The sequence below is a fragment of the Episyrphus balteatus genome, chromosome 2, assembly GCF_945859705.1.
Source record: "Episyrphus balteatus chromosome 2, idEpiBalt1.1, whole genome shotgun sequence".
Taxonomy (NCBI): Eukaryota; Metazoa; Arthropoda; class Insecta; order Diptera; family Syrphidae; genus Episyrphus; species Episyrphus balteatus.
The window spans coordinates 30,741,333-30,757,267 of record NC_079135.1 but is presented as its reverse complement, the minus strand read 5'-3'; the positions used below and the strand labels follow the sequence as shown (position 1 = coordinate 30,757,267).

The window sequence follows — 15,935 nt, the reverse complement described above, 5'->3', positions numbered from 1 at the left end:
TAAGTTAAGGTTACCACTCAACATGAGTGGTTGTCCAAAATAAGATTGAAAACAAAAGCACATTGAAATTCAATTCTGGAAGTTAAATAAATTTCATACACGAGTGGGTAGCACAAACATACTTGTGATATTTCAAGTTTTTTTTTTTAATTTTGATTATTTGTAGAATATAATGCAGGATATGAGTTATAATCTTAGATCCGCATATTATTTAATAAATTCAAAACTAGTTTAATATCAAAACTTGTTTAGAAGAAAAATACTGTTTGAAATCATCGCTAAGTTCGTAATATTTCGCAACCTAATTTTAGATTTTGAGATTTAGATGATTTAATTCTCGAAAACAATTTTAGGAAATTCGGAATATCCACTAAAAAAAAGTTTCGACATGAAATACGTTTTGAAACTACTCAATAATATGAATGTTATAGTTGTATAAAGCATAGGTATTCCGTATTCAAAAGAAAAATACTTTAAAAAAGATTTGTGGCATTCGGGGATTGCCGCGGTAAAGCTATTGCATAATATTTTTTAGCAACTTGTGCAATTATAATTATTTATTTATTTTTTATCTATGCAGTACTTTTTTTTCTTTAATTTGTTCAAGTTACAATTCAAAGAAAAAAAAAGTGGTTGTCTGTAAATCCGCTTTACGCACGATAATTTTACGTGATAACGTCATAATTTAAAATTTTTGAAACTCGTAATAAAAAAGCAAAACAAATTAATTAAATTTAATTAAATTAAAAATTTGCATTTCTCATTATGTCAATTTTTGTATACACATGCAAAAGTACAAAAAAAAATTATACCTTTAATAAGCCTTATATATTTCTTCTTAAAAATTAAACCATAACTAAAGACTATCAGTCGTATTTATTAGATTTTTGTACAGGGGAGTATGTTTTGTAAAAATGATAAAAATGATTTCTTGAAATCACACACTTTTCATAAAGAAAGCATGAAAAAAAAACTTTTTTTTCTTTACACATCATATTGTCAATATTTTTACATGACAACCTATAGTAAATCTTATTTCATTGGAATGCTTATCATTTAACCTTTTAAAATATGCATCAACCATATCTGTACGACACCTACAAAAAAAGTTACAATTTTTTTTTAAGACAACCATGTCAAAATTAAAACTGAGATTACCGTACTTCCCTCACTGGTGGCTGTTGTCGGCAAACGATCTCCTACAGGTGTTGTTCTTGCTCTTCTCGATCCATGGAAGCTTCGTACAGTCGTACGTTAAGCGAACCACCCAAGTGGCTGGCGTCAGGTTTTTACGTTACGAAATTTCTTTATTCGATCCCCTTGCCAAGGACCGCGATTAAATTTATGCAATAGCTTAAAATAGTATAGGGTGTGTTTACAGGATGTTTTTGAGGTTAAGAGGATGTTTTTGATAATTTGCCGGATTCAGCAGACCACCTGGACCCTGGACCTCTGAATTTTTAGTGGCTTTGATAAGTCAGATGTCAAAAGAAGTTAGGTGACATTTGGTTCTGCCCAATCAGAAGATATACAAATTCAGAACTCAATTACAGGTGGCCCGCGTTGAAACCAGGCCATTTTTAAGAATCAATTTTTTTTAACCGTTTATTAGTCCGTAAAATAAATGCAAAATATCGTGTTTGGCCAGGTTTGGTCAGCTTGAGCTGCAAGTTTGTCTCAAGCCAACTTGGTTGGGTAAAAAACACTTAAGTCTTTAGGTTGCTGTACCTTCAATTTTATTTACCGGCTAATTAAACTTTTAATCGGCGAATACTAAATTGTTATAGTGCGCGCACTTTCAAAAGTTTTCATATTGATTAAAAACTCGACTAAAATGTCTGTTGACACAAAGTCGGTAACTTGCGTTCGCTCCTAAATTTTTTTTTTCATTGACACCAGTCTTGAGTTCCACATTTTAAAGTTTTTGTATTTTGTCTTTTTTTTTCTTTTCAAGTGTCAATAAAATAAACAGCTTGCAACACTTTGAAGACTGTCGAAACCTTCAGGAACTATATTTACGTAAAAACAATATTCAGGACATAAGTGAAATTGTATATTTGCAAAATCTTCCAAGACTTAAATATTTATGGCTCGAAGAAAATCCCTGCTGTGATAGTGTTGGTCCAAGGTATGTTGTTTATTAATAACTTAAACAAAATATATTCATATAATTTATTTTTAGCTATCGAGCAGTAGTTCTACGAGCGTTGCCAAATCTTAAAAAATTGGATAATGTTGAAGTAACCCCCGAAGAAGTTGAAGAGGCTTTAAATGGAGCTCCTGCTCAGGTGGAAGAAGAAGAGGAGGATTCTTATGAAGCACCTCCACAACCTTCAAGCCACCAGCAACAACAACAAAAAGTACACCACCAACAACAACAGCAACAACAAACACAACAACAACACTACCAACAACAGCAACAACAATCTCAACAACAACAATACTCACATCAACAACAGCAACAACAACAGTATGCATCACAACAAAGAAGAAGTTCAAGTCCAATTAAAGAGGTAAACTTCATTGATAAAATCTTTCATAAGATCAAAATCAAAAATGTTTTAAGTTGTTGCATAAAAGTGCTAGAATTATAAGATTCATTTAACTTAGTTGGTACTTTTAACTTACCTACTTCGCTAACATTACTAACAAATCATTAACATTCTGTAAATTATTTTTATCTTTAATGTAAAAACAAAAAATCATCAACGACTAACAGAACTCACAACATATTAGCCCCGATAATACTGAAGAATCTCTGAGTGAAACAAATAACCAAGGGTCTGTCCCATCATCTCCACTTCAGGTATAATTCATTTCGTTGTTTTCCCCTATGTAAAATGTCTACGTATTTAGATTTGTATGTTTAAGTAGAAAGTAGTTGCGTTCATGTCGATCATAAATTTCCTTTAACATTTTCTGCCTAAATTGTCTCACTCACAGCGATTTATATGGGTGTGAAATGTTTTGCTTCGATGAACACTATGTTTTTAAGACTTGCTTTTGGAAGACATGGAAAAGGTGTTAGACATTTTGGGCTTGGTTTTGTCATTCTACAAATTATCGAATAATTAACCTAGAAGTAGTCATTTTGAATTTTGATTTAATGAAGGAAACCAAAATCACCTCTTCTTTAACGCCACCAAAAAACATATCTTAGAATTTTGTTTTCATCGAAGTTACTTCCACTTGACCACACTAATATACTTTATTGGTTATCTCTTACATCCAACACCCAAGCTTTGAACTCTTAAAGTTACATAGTCTACAAACGAATAACTCAAAAGCAGAAATATTAAATGAACTTTTACAGCGTTCACCAACAAATCATCAGGATTATTCACCACCGGAGCAAGCTCATCCGCCATCTCCAAAATATAACCAACAGTCTAGAGAAAACCGTCTATCTTACACGCAATATGATGTAAGAGTTAAAACGATAATTTATTGCTTTTTTTGATTTTTATTTTTAAATTATTGCAATTGCTTTGTTGTAGTTTTGAGTAATAACGTGTAGCTTCTTATCGTTGTTATTGTATCATTAAAATTACAAAAAAAAATACTTTCCTTGCATGATGGAGTAATTTTTGTTTTTGTTTAAAATTGTACTTCGTTTACACGAACACCAAAAACAAAGACGCACATTCTCCTCAAAAAGCTTTGTATGAAATTAACTTATTTAGCAAACAAAAACATTGTTGAACAAAGTTCAGAAACAAAGTACACAATTAATATGGTTTAGACACTTTTAGCGGGATTGATTAACATTTAGTTAAATAAAAACAATGAGTCAACTTAGGAAGTTGTAACTTTTTAATGCATTTATTTAGATTTAGCTGACAATGATACTTTTGTATTAAGGCGCGAAAACACTTGTGCTTCTAAAAGATTTTTTGCACTTTGTACGACTTTATTTGTTACAACAAAGTATTAATATCTTCTGGCACCATTATGGGTCATTGTTCTGATCTCGTTGTTGAATAGCTTTTGGCTGAGTATAACAATGATTTTCATTTATTTAAATTGCCACGCAATTAATAATAGAAGCTAGAAGTTTAAATCAAACACTATCATATGCATGAAAGCGAAAGCATTCTTATTTCTGATTTTAGACTTAAGTGTTAATCCATCCTATGCATTTAAATATATTAAATGCACAACATAAAGTACCTACCTAGTTCAATGTTTGCACTTGTTCCTTTTATAAGACACTTTTATCACACTTCAATAAGGCGCGAAATTAAATAGTACTCCAGACTTTTTCTCGGAAATAGAATTTAGAGCTATAACAATCGAAAAACCTACTCGAAAATTATATTTGTTGATAAATCAATGGATTCATATTTGTATGTTTTGTTTTTTAAAGTTGAAAGTCAAATTGTTTTATGGGTAGACGGTCCGCAGCTTCGGGCTATTGCACCTTGTTTTTTTTTTGTAATGTTCCGATAATGGGGAAAAAATTGCTATTAATTTTGTTCTATTAACACCCCTATAACAATTAAAAATCCACTATTATTGTGCTTTTTATATAATGCTCAGGTCTCAAGAGGTTAAAAATAATGTCGTACAATAATTTGATTAAGTATTTTGACAAAATGAACATTTCTTGATCTGATAAGAATAATCTGTAACGGTTAAAGATAAAAGAGAAAAGTTGACAGTAATTTAATAAGTATGTTATGATGAATCTAATGATGGTAAAAGTCAGTCATATGGTGGGTATTTATGCTTCAAGGCTTCATTTCTCCATAGTATGTATCAAACTGTTAAACTTTGTAGGCTCCGATTTGTAAAAATAGTGGAAAAATGACGGAACTAAACATTTAAATTAGTACATCTTTTGTTGCAAGACATAATTTCAATGTGTCTGTTAAACAAATCTGTGGAGAGCTGAACTTATCGCGGGAAACTATAAATAACCAAATAATAAATTACAAAAGAACTTATACTGTACAAAATTATAAACGACTGGTCAAAAAACGAAAAAATGCATTTAAAGATCACAGACACACTTTGAGGAATTCACATAAAATCCCAGATTGCATAATATACCTACAAATATTTTTGAATGACAGGCGATATTTTGAGACATGACAAGAGCTTAATATTTTCCTTATTTGATTCTTTAAGTTAACTAGGTAGTAAGTTTAAAAAAATTATTAAAAGCTTATACGTCAAATAAGATTGAAAACTATTTTTTAAATTTGAATTGTTTTTTTTTGTATTCTTGCGAAATACCTTTTTTAATGTCATGAAACCTTAGATTAAAGTATAATTGCTAGTCCTTTACATAAATTCCGTTCTATTATACTCTGAAGTATTTTATAAGACTGTTCTAGTTAGTTGAAAATATTTAATTCTAGGTTTGTCATTTAACAGCAGTGAAAAACATACAAAAATCTGTCAATTCCTTCCATGAATTTAGTTTTAATATGTATGTTTAAAGTCTCGGGTTTTAAAATTGATATGTAGATTGTTTTGTTATGCATTTTTAACAACGCATGTAATTCTACACCTTGTTTTCATGCATTTATTTGTTTATGCATGGTAAAGATCTCTATTAAAAAAATTGATTGCTTGCTATAATCTCCAGTTACACAAATTTATGAAATTATTTAACTTTTGAAAATATTGATGTTTCGATAGTCACCATCAAAATGACTTAAGTCTAATTGAACTTTCAATACCATCAAATTTATACAATCAAAAATATTCATTTTAATGAATATACAATATTATTTTAAAAGCTTTTGTTGAATATTGAATATCCAATTTTTTTTTTTTTTTCATTTTTTAACTAAAACATTACAATTTCTATGTTTTTGCTTGCCAAAATTAAATATGTTCCAAATCCTATGACAAACAAATTCACTTATTTTATATTTATTTCTATATTTACCTTTTCATAAAAATAATTTGCCTGAGTAAAAAAATAAAACTACCCATGAAATAGATTTTTTTTTCTTTTTGTTTATTTTTTATGCATGCAAAAGAAAAAAAAAGTTTGAAAATCCTCTTTCATAACCCAAATGTTTTCTGATTCAAACAAACTAAAAATATACTCATGCTTCATTATATCATTATGTATTACGATAAACCATACCCAATCATAACCAATATGCACGCAAATGGGGTTGGGCTTTAATATCTAACTTAATGTTCCTATTCAAAAAACATATTCTATTTTATCACTGCTTTGTTTCTCTTAACTAATTATGCTAAAATTTACAACCATCATCATCTGGCTTGGTTTATTGCAAACAAATAAAAAAACGAAAAAAAAATAGCAAAGGTCACCGGGTTCTGACCAAGAAAGTCCATTGGGAGGATATCGAGAAAGAGGTCCAATTCCGCCCAGCATATCGACCCATTCTATGAAGGTGAAGATAAATGCTTTCACATTTAATAAAACACTCTTCTATCTAAATAGCATGTTATTAATCGCAAGAAGACCTGTTAGAAAAGATTGCTCATATATCTTTTGTGTTTATTCTTAATAGGAATACTATCAGTCAGATCGCCCATCCTATCCTGCTCACTATCGACATAGTCAGACAGACTTGACAGAATGGGAAGAACACCAGCAACACAATAATCAATATAGTAATGGTGTTGCGCCAAGAGGCCATCCAATGGAGAGGCGAAGTGCAGGTGCCGCTGATAGAGAAATCTCAGACAGATATAATTATAGAAATGGAAATGTGCGAGAGAATGGAGACTGGGAAGATCGTGAGGAGCGACCGCGAACAGCGAGGTGAGTGATATGATTTAATTTAAAATGAAATATTGAATAATTGATTGATTTCATGGATGACTTTTGTAGCAGGCGACCGGAGGGAAGGTTTAATGACTCGGCGAGTGTAGTATCTACAGCAGTTCTCAATCACTATTCGTATCACAGACGTCCAATCAATAGAGTAAGTTGAAATTGTAATTTCTTACGAATGGAGAATTTTGCTTTTAGAGAGAGATTTTTGATAAGTATTTGGGTCTTAAGTGATGGAAAGTGTTATTGAATACTTTGTAGAAAGAAAAAAATTGAAGTATCCATTGGGAATTTGGTATGAAGTATGCGATGTATCTAGGCCAATGAACATAGAATTAAATAGCTTCGATGACCATCATCATTTTAAAGGATTATGTTTAAAGTGCGTAGCGAAGAAAGGAAGTAATACACACATATACCTGAGCCGAATGAAAATATCAGTAATTTTGTTTGTTGTTTAAAGAAATTATCCACTTCATATTATAAGACTAATGATTGAGTGGTTCATTTTCAATATTTCCCAAACAACACCACGATTTTTTAGTGTTTTTTATTTTTGACTCGCTCGTACCTCAATTATCTCATTTGACTGCTTCGACCTCAGACCGTTTATGTTCTTCCCGTTCAATTTTCAATTTTACTAGCTCAAGTTAAGCGAAAACAAAAAAATTAACCCTTTAAATAAGCCTCTGAAAATAGGTGAAAACTTTAAATCATCTGAAAAAGTAAATTTTCACGTTAAGTTTTTTTGATTTTCGGAAAAATCCAGATATCGTTCATTCGTTCATTCAGATGGTTAACGTCGGTTTCTTCTTCGAGATTGCATTGCTATGGTTTTTTTTTTTTAACTGAGACCTCGGGGTATTTAAATTTTCTTCTCCCCATTTGAAAACATTTGCTTATGTAGGGACTTACATACAGACATATAGTACTTTAAGAAGATGGTACCAAATATTTGAAATATAGCTACTTGTTTTCATTTGCTCTTAAAAAAAAATTGAGAAAAAAAACTTAATAGGCCATAAAATGCCAATGTTTATTTCCAATTTATTAATTATCACAACAAAAACATTACTGTTAAAAAAAGAGCCAAGTTCTCCTATGTTGAAATTATGCTAGCACAAAAAGTACTGAAATGTAAAAGAGTACGAAGTTCTAAAGCTTGGCTTTAAATGTTTTGTAATGTTTTTGTTGTGATAAATGTCTCTAGATAAATGTCTCTAGATAAATGTCTCTAGACAAATGTCTCTAGACAAATGTCTCTAGACAAATGTCTCTAGACAAATGTCTCTAGACAAATGTCTCTAGACAAATGTCTCTAGAAAAATGTCTCTAGACAAATGTCTCTAGACAAATGTCTCTAGACAAATGTCTCTATCGACATTTATCTATCCACATTTATCTATCCACATTTATCTATCGACATTCATCGATCCATATTTATCTATCGACATTTATCGATCCACATTTATCTATCGACATTTATCGATCCACATTTATCTATCGACATTTATCTATCGACATTTATCGATCCACATTTATCGATCCACATTTATCTATCCACATTTATCTATCCACATTTATCTATCGACATTTATCTATACACATTTATCTATCAACATTTTATCTATCGACATTTACCTATCGACATTTATCTAGAGACATTTATCGATCCACTTTTATCTATCGACATTTATCTATCCATTTTATCTATCGACATTTATCGATCCACATTTATCTATCGACATTTATCTATCGACATTTATCTATACACATTTATCTATCCACATTTATCTATCGACATTTATCTATCGACATTTATCTATCGACATCTATCTATCGACATTTATCTATCGACATTTATCGATCCACATTTATCTATCCACATTTATCGATCCACATTTATCTATCGACATTTATCGATCCACATTTATCGATCCACATTTATCTATCCACATTTATCGATCCACATTTATCGATCAACATTTATCGATCCACATTTATCGATCCACATTTATCTATCGACATTTATCGATCCACATTTATCGATCCACATTTATCGATCCACATTTATCTATCGACATTTATCTATCGACATTTATCTATACACATTTATCTATCCACATTTATCTATCGACATTTATCTATCGACATCTATCTATCGACATTTATCTATCGACATTTATCGATCCACATTTATCTATCGACATTTATCTATCCACATTTATCGATCCACATTTATCTATCGACATTTATCGATCCACATTTATCGATCCACATTTATCTATCGACATTTATCGATCCACATTTATCGATCCACATTAATCGATCCACATTTATCGATCCACATTTATCGATCAACATTTATCGATCCACATTTATCGATCCACATTTATCCATCGACATTTATCGATCCTCATTTATCTATCCACATTTATCGATCCACATTTATCTATCGACATTAATCGATCCACATTTATCTATCGACATTTATCGATCCACATTTATCTATCGACATTTATCTATCCACATTTATCGATCCACATTTATCTATCGACATTTATCGATCGACATTTATCGATCCACATTTATCTATCGACATTTATCGATCCACATTTATCTATCCACATTTATCTATCGACATTTATCGATCCACATTTATCTATCGACATTTATCTATCCACATTTATCTATCGACATTTATCTATCCACATTTATCTATCGACATTTATCGATCCACTTTTATCTATCCACATTTATCTATCCACATTTATTTATCTATGTGGATCGATAAATGTGGATCTATGTGGATCGATAAATGTGGATCGATAAATGTCGATAGATAAATGTGGATCGATAAATGTGGATAGATAAATGTGGATCGATAAATGTGGATCGATGAATGTCGATAGATAAATGTGGATCGATAAATGTGGATCGATGAATGTCGATAGATAAATGTGGATCGATAAATGTCGATAGATAAATGTGGATCAATAAATGTGGATAGATAAATGTGGATCGATAAATGTCGATAGATAAATGTGGATCGATAAATGTGGATCGATAAATGTCGATAGATAAATGTGGATCGATAAATGTGGATCGATAAATGTCGATAGATAAATGTGGATCGATAAATGTCGATAGATAAATGTGGATCGATAAATGTGGATCGATAAATGTCGATAGATAAATGTGGATCGATAAATGTGGATCGATAAATGTCGATAGATAAATGTCGATAGATAAATGTCGATCGATAAATGTCGATAGATAAATGTGGATCGATAAATGTCGATAGATAAATGTCGATAGATAAATGTCGATAGATAAATGTGGATAGATAAATGTGGATCGATAAATGTGGATCGATAAATGTCGATAGATAAATGTCGATAGATAAATGTCGATCGATAAATGTGGATAGATAAATGTGGATCGATAAATGTGGATCGATAAATGTCGATCGATAAATGTGGACAGATAAATGTGGATCGATAAATGTGGATCGATAAATGTCGATAGATAAATGTGGATCGATAAATGTGGATCGATAAATGTGGATCGATAAATGTCGATAGATAAATGTGGATCGATAAATGTGGATCGATAAATGTGGATCGATAAATGTCGATAGATAAATGTGGATCGATAAATGTCGATAGATAAATGTCGATAGATAAATGTGGATAGATAAATGTGGATCGATAAATGTCGATAGATAAATGTGGATCGATAAATGTCGATACATAAATGTCGATAGATAAATGTGGATCGATAAATGTCGATAGATAAATGTGGATAGATAAATGTCGATAGATAAATGTGGATCGATAAATGTCGATAGATAAATGTCGATAGATAAATGTCGATAGATAAATGTCGATAGATAAATGTCGATAGATAAATGTCGATAGATAGATGTCGATAGATAAATGTCGATAGAAAGATGTCTATAGATAAATCGTCGCCCTAGTATTGGAGTGCCGTATACGCCAAATTGCATTTTTTGTACTAGGTATGCAGTCCTATGTTTTCGAAGTTGCTCTTTTCAAATCTGCTATCCGTTTTTTTCTATCTTTTTTCGTTGCCGAGATATTCACTATTGTTTCGACAAAAACCAGAAATTTTGGTATTTACGTCAAATTTTTCATGCAATGCAAGAAAATTTTGAGAATTGTTTTGACGTACGTTATGTTTTTCTTTGACGTACGTGTATATGAATAAAAGAAACTTCTGATTTTCATGGCGTATACGGCAAACTCATTTTGGACAAAAATTTAAATATTTTGAAAACAAAACGAATTGCAGATGTCCAATAGCATGTATATAAAAGACACATTTTAATTATATATCATACTAAAATATCAAAAAATACCAGTGGTTAGTTCTTTCGCAATTATCTTCCGAATATTTAAATGCGATTTCCTAAAAATGTAAAAATGGCGTATACGGCACTTCAATACTAGGGCGACGAAGTGTCGATAGATAAACGTCTCTAGATAAATGTGGATAGATAAATGTGGATAGATAAATGTGGATAGATAAATGTGGATAGATAAATGTTGATAGATAAATCACAACAAATAACATTACTGTTAAAAAAAGAGCCAAGTTCTCCTATGTTGAAGTTATGCTGGCACAAAAAGTACTGAAATGTAAAAGTGTACCAAGTTTTAAAGCTTGGCTTTAAATTTGTATAAATAAAATGTTTATTTTTTGCTTGGCAATTTTTCAATTAGCTTTAAAAATCGAAAATGGGCGGTTACCACGGCCCCTGAACTGAAAATTTAAAATTTTCGATTTTTTCCTTTGTATACACCACAAGTCCTATCACCATGTAAAATTTCAAGTTTCTACGATAGCGGGAAGTTCTCCATAATTTTGATGATCTGTCAGTGAGTCAGTGAGTCAGTTACGGTTTTCGCGATTTTTGAAGTCCTATATTTTAGAAACTACTCATCGTAAAAAGCTGAAATTTTGTGAGGAATTTAGGTTCGGCCAGCTCAACAAATGTAGGGAGTTTGAATATTCTGGCATCTTTGGTGTGGAAGTTAGAGGGGGGTCGAAAATGGCCTGAGTTGTTTCCTGTAAATAAGGGTGTAGTGCCAAAGTTGCTAGAGAACTTGCCTGGGCACTACCGTGCCCCTTGATATCAATTAAATAACAAGAAAACAGTTGCTGAACATTTTTTGGTTGAAGTTTTTCATAAAAACATGTTCCACATAGACCACAGCAACCCATTTTGATAAAAGTAAATAATTTTCACAATTATTAAAATTGAGATATCAGGTGAAAGCAATTCTTGTATTGAGATATTAAAAAAAACGTTCCTAAGAACTTTGTCCCGCTTTATAAAAATTCTTTTAGTTTACGGATTAAATTTCATTGATTCTTCTTTTCTATAAAATCGAGACCGAAGCATTTTCTTTGTCATTTGCTAAAAAAACGGAAATACAAAGATTTGAAAGCAAAATAAATAATCATTATATTCGTGACTGTGGCGTTTCTACAAGTAAAAGTAAATCAAGGGGCACGGTAGTGCCCAGCCAAGTTCTCTAGCAACTTTGGCACTACACCCTTATTTACAGGAAACAACTCAGGCCATTTTCGACCCCCCTCTAACTTCCACACCAAAGATGCTAGAAATTTCAAACTCACTACATTTGTTGAGCTCGTAAAAACCAAACTCCTCACAAAATTTCAGCCTCCTACGATGAGTAGTTTCTGAGATATAGGGCTTCAAAAATCGCAAAAACCGTAACTGACTCACTGACTCACTGACTCACTGACAGATCATCAAAATTATGGAGAACTTCCCGATATCGTAGAAACTTGAAATTTTACACAGTGATAGGACTTGTGGTGTATACAAAGGAAAAAATCGAAAATTTGAGATTTTCAATTCAGGGGGCGTGGCATCCGCCCATTTCCGCTGAATTTTCATCATATATTATAGAGCACTTCTGATTATCGTAGAATCTTGAAATTTGGTAGAATAGTAGAGCTGGTAGTTAATACAAAGGAAAAAATTTAAAACTTGAGAATTTCAGCCAGGGGGCGTGGCAACCGCCCATTTCCGCTGAATTTTCATAAATTATTATAGAGCACTTCTGATTGTCGTAGAATCTTGAAATTTCGTAGAATAGTAGAGCTGGTAGTTCATACAAAGGAAAAAATTTAAAACTTGAGAATTTCAGCCAGGGGGCGTGGCAACCGCCCATTTCCGCTGAGTTTTCATAAATTATTATAGAGCACTTCTGATTGTCGTAGAATCTTGAAATTTGGTAGAATGGTAGAGCTGGTAGTTTATACAAAGGAAAAAATTTTAAATTTGAGAATTTCAGGCAGGGGGCGTGGCAACCACCCATTTTCACTGAATTTTCATCAAATATAGAGATTTTATATTCTACAGCCATACCTTGCAAAAAGTAGTGAAATCACAACAAAAACATTACTGTTAAAAAAAGAGCCAAGTTCTCCTATGTTGAAATTATGCTGGCACAAAAAGTACTGAGATGTAAAAGTGTACCAAGTTCTAAAGTTTGGGTTCAAATTCGTATCAATAAAATTTTGATTGTTTACTTGGCAATTTTTGAAATAACTTTAAAAATCGATAATTAAGAAAAATTGTCAAGAGAACAATCAAAATTTTATTGATACCAATTTGAACCCAAACTTTAGAACTTGGTACACTTTTACATCTCAGTACTTTTTGTGCCAGCATAATTTCAACATAGGAGAACTTGGCTCTTTTTTTAACAGTAATGTTTTTGTTGTGATCATTTTAAACGAATATAATTATCTTTTACTCTCAAAGCTGTGAGTTTTGATGTTGTGAACAGTGAATTAAGTATATAGATTTAGAAAATGTTACACATACACCACAGTGAACCAACGTATGTTTGATTATAAAAATTGGTAGTATTTCAACGTGTTAATATTATTGTTTATAAATCTATTAACTTACCGATACTCAGTGTACATTGCACTTCAGATAGAAAATGCTTTCCGGCGATAGATTTAAAAACTAATTTTTTAAATTCTAATAAAGTTCAAATGAATACGTTATTATATGCATAAATGGGTTTTCAATACTTAAGTATGCTACAGCATAGTATCTGAGTTAATACAACAATCTAGTCAGGCGTGGCCATGTGCTTTAGTAATTTGTTTGCAATTAATAAATAAATAGATTTAATTGCACTTTATTGCTGTAATAGTAAAGATTCGTTGGATGAGTTTGAAGGCTGATTCGAAGTAATTCAAAGCGTTGCTGGAAAAAAAAATATAAAATTAAACTGCAGAATTGAAATCTGAAAACCTTTACGAATGATGAAAATGCTTTTTTCTAACTGATGACGAAGTAAATTAAATGAATTTTAATTTTGTAGAGGATGATTTTTCCTAATACTCTTTAAAATTTTTACGAAATACCAAACAGGAGGAGAACCTTCTCAGGGTATTGAGTTTGGGAGTCAATCCTACGACTTAAAAAGCAATAACCCAGACTGCACGATATTTTTTATTATTTTATAGTTAGAAGCAAAAGGGTACAATTCGGTTTACTTGACCCAAAGCAGGGTTTAAAGCAATGTGAAATTTAATCCATTTCTAAGAAATTGCATTAAATGGCAGGAACAAGCTCGTAGATTAATGTTGAAAAAATTATCATTTTAATTTCTAAAATTATAAAAATATTAGAAAACAAGTTGATCGTTACTAAGTTTTCTATCAGTTTTTCTCGGTTTTGTTAAGAAAAAGGTTTTAAAAATGCATTCAATTCATTTTTTATTGATTGTCACTCATATGTATAGTTTTCTATTCGAAAGAGCACTGAGAAAATATTTTTTTAAAAAACACCTTCCACACAAAATGGAACTCAACTTTTGAGAATACCTTATGCTGTTGTTATAGTTGTTCATTTAATTAGTTTAGATGTCTTTTAACATTTCTTTTTATTTCTCTTTCAGAGTTCTAATTTGCTCTCAGCTACACTATGCCTTGTCAAGGAACTCGATTATCCCAGCCTAGAAGTTGTAGAACACGCAGTGCGCTGTCGAATCGACGAACTATCGGCCGAATGATGAATAAGGCGTCTGCCTTCATGCTGAACAAAAACAATTCTCAACTAACGTATACATCATTTTAAAACAAAATTTTCATTTAAATACTTTAGTTACCTTAATCCTGCCAATAAACACAAGATGTTAATGTAATATCTTAATATAATGAATCCGTTTTGGTTTAACCTACATAAATGTATTATTTATCACAAAATATCTTACCTAACTTATAAAAAAAACTGAATTAAGCCAGATATAAATTGTATAATGTGTAAATCGCTATCATCAATTTTATTGAGTAGCTCGAAAATGTAGAGATTATCTTAAGACTACTACGCGTAGATATATAACTAAAAGAAGCGTAGATAATTATGAATAATCTTAATCCTTGCCAATTTTTAAAAACTTTTTTGTTTCGGATAGTTGTAATTATATTTTTTAACAAAGTAAAAAAAAATCATCTAAGTGCAATCCATTTTGTTTGAACAGGTTACTCATTAAAAATTATATTAAATGTTGACAATGTTACATAGAAATAACTATTTTATTGGTTAAAGACATCACTTTTTGATTTAGTTTAACATAAGATTATGAAATTGTTAGGTTTATGTAGCTTGTACTTATTTTATAACAAATTTAATTTGTTGCTAATTTGTTTTTGTTCTTGTTCTTAAAAGAATACAAAATAATATTAATAAGTGTTAATTTTAAACTTGCTGCCGCACAAAGCAAATAAAACTAAGAATGCATTGTTATGAATTTATAAGTGTTTCAGAGTTTGTGTAATTTAACAATACAACGTCCATTAAGTTTCTATACTCATTTACAAAAAAAAAAGAAATAAACACAGAAATTTGAAAAAGACAAGATTATTAAAGAAATTATGATGAATATTATGATATTATACATAAAATTGTCGATTAAATTGACAAAATAACTGTAACTAGTTCTAATGAACTTTAGTTTTCATAATAAAACTATAACAACTACAAGCTAATTATTTATTTTTAAGAAATAAGCAGCAATAAATATTAAAGTTGATAATTTTTAACAGCATCAAATTCTTTATTTATTATTTCTAGTTTGCATAAAATAACTTT

The 15,935-nt window shown here is 30.8% G+C and overlaps 1 protein-coding gene across 11 annotated transcripts in view; it reads left to right on the top strand.

The window, feature by feature from the left end:
- LOC129909140 (cilia- and flagella-associated protein 410) overlaps nucleotides 1-15,680 on the top strand; it is a 28,545-nt gene extending 12,865 nt beyond the window's left edge. The window contains exons 3-11 of one of the 11 annotated variants that reach the window (XM_055986112.1): nucleotides 1,955-2,128; nucleotides 2,183-2,513; nucleotides 2,720-2,806; nucleotides 3,314-3,424; nucleotides 6,288-6,380; nucleotides 6,501-6,754; nucleotides 6,824-6,917; nucleotides 14,743-14,905; nucleotides 14,949-15,680. In XM_055986112.1, coding sequence (XP_055842087.1) covers nucleotides 1,955-2,128; nucleotides 2,183-2,513; nucleotides 2,720-2,806; nucleotides 3,314-3,424; nucleotides 6,288-6,380; nucleotides 6,501-6,754; nucleotides 6,824-6,917; nucleotides 14,743-14,856 — 1,258 coding nt within the window. In that variant the 3' untranslated portion in view covers nucleotides 14,857-14,905; nucleotides 14,949-15,680. Of the gene's footprint in view, nucleotides 1-1,954; nucleotides 2,129-2,182; nucleotides 2,514-2,719; nucleotides 2,807-3,313; nucleotides 3,425-6,287; nucleotides 6,381-6,500; nucleotides 6,755-6,823; nucleotides 6,918-14,742 lie in introns of all 11 variants that reach the window. The other 10 variants (XM_055986113.1, XM_055986111.1, XM_055986114.1 and 7 more) reach the window with 10 other exon arrangements.
- Nucleotides 15,681-15,935: the final 255 nt, after the last annotated feature.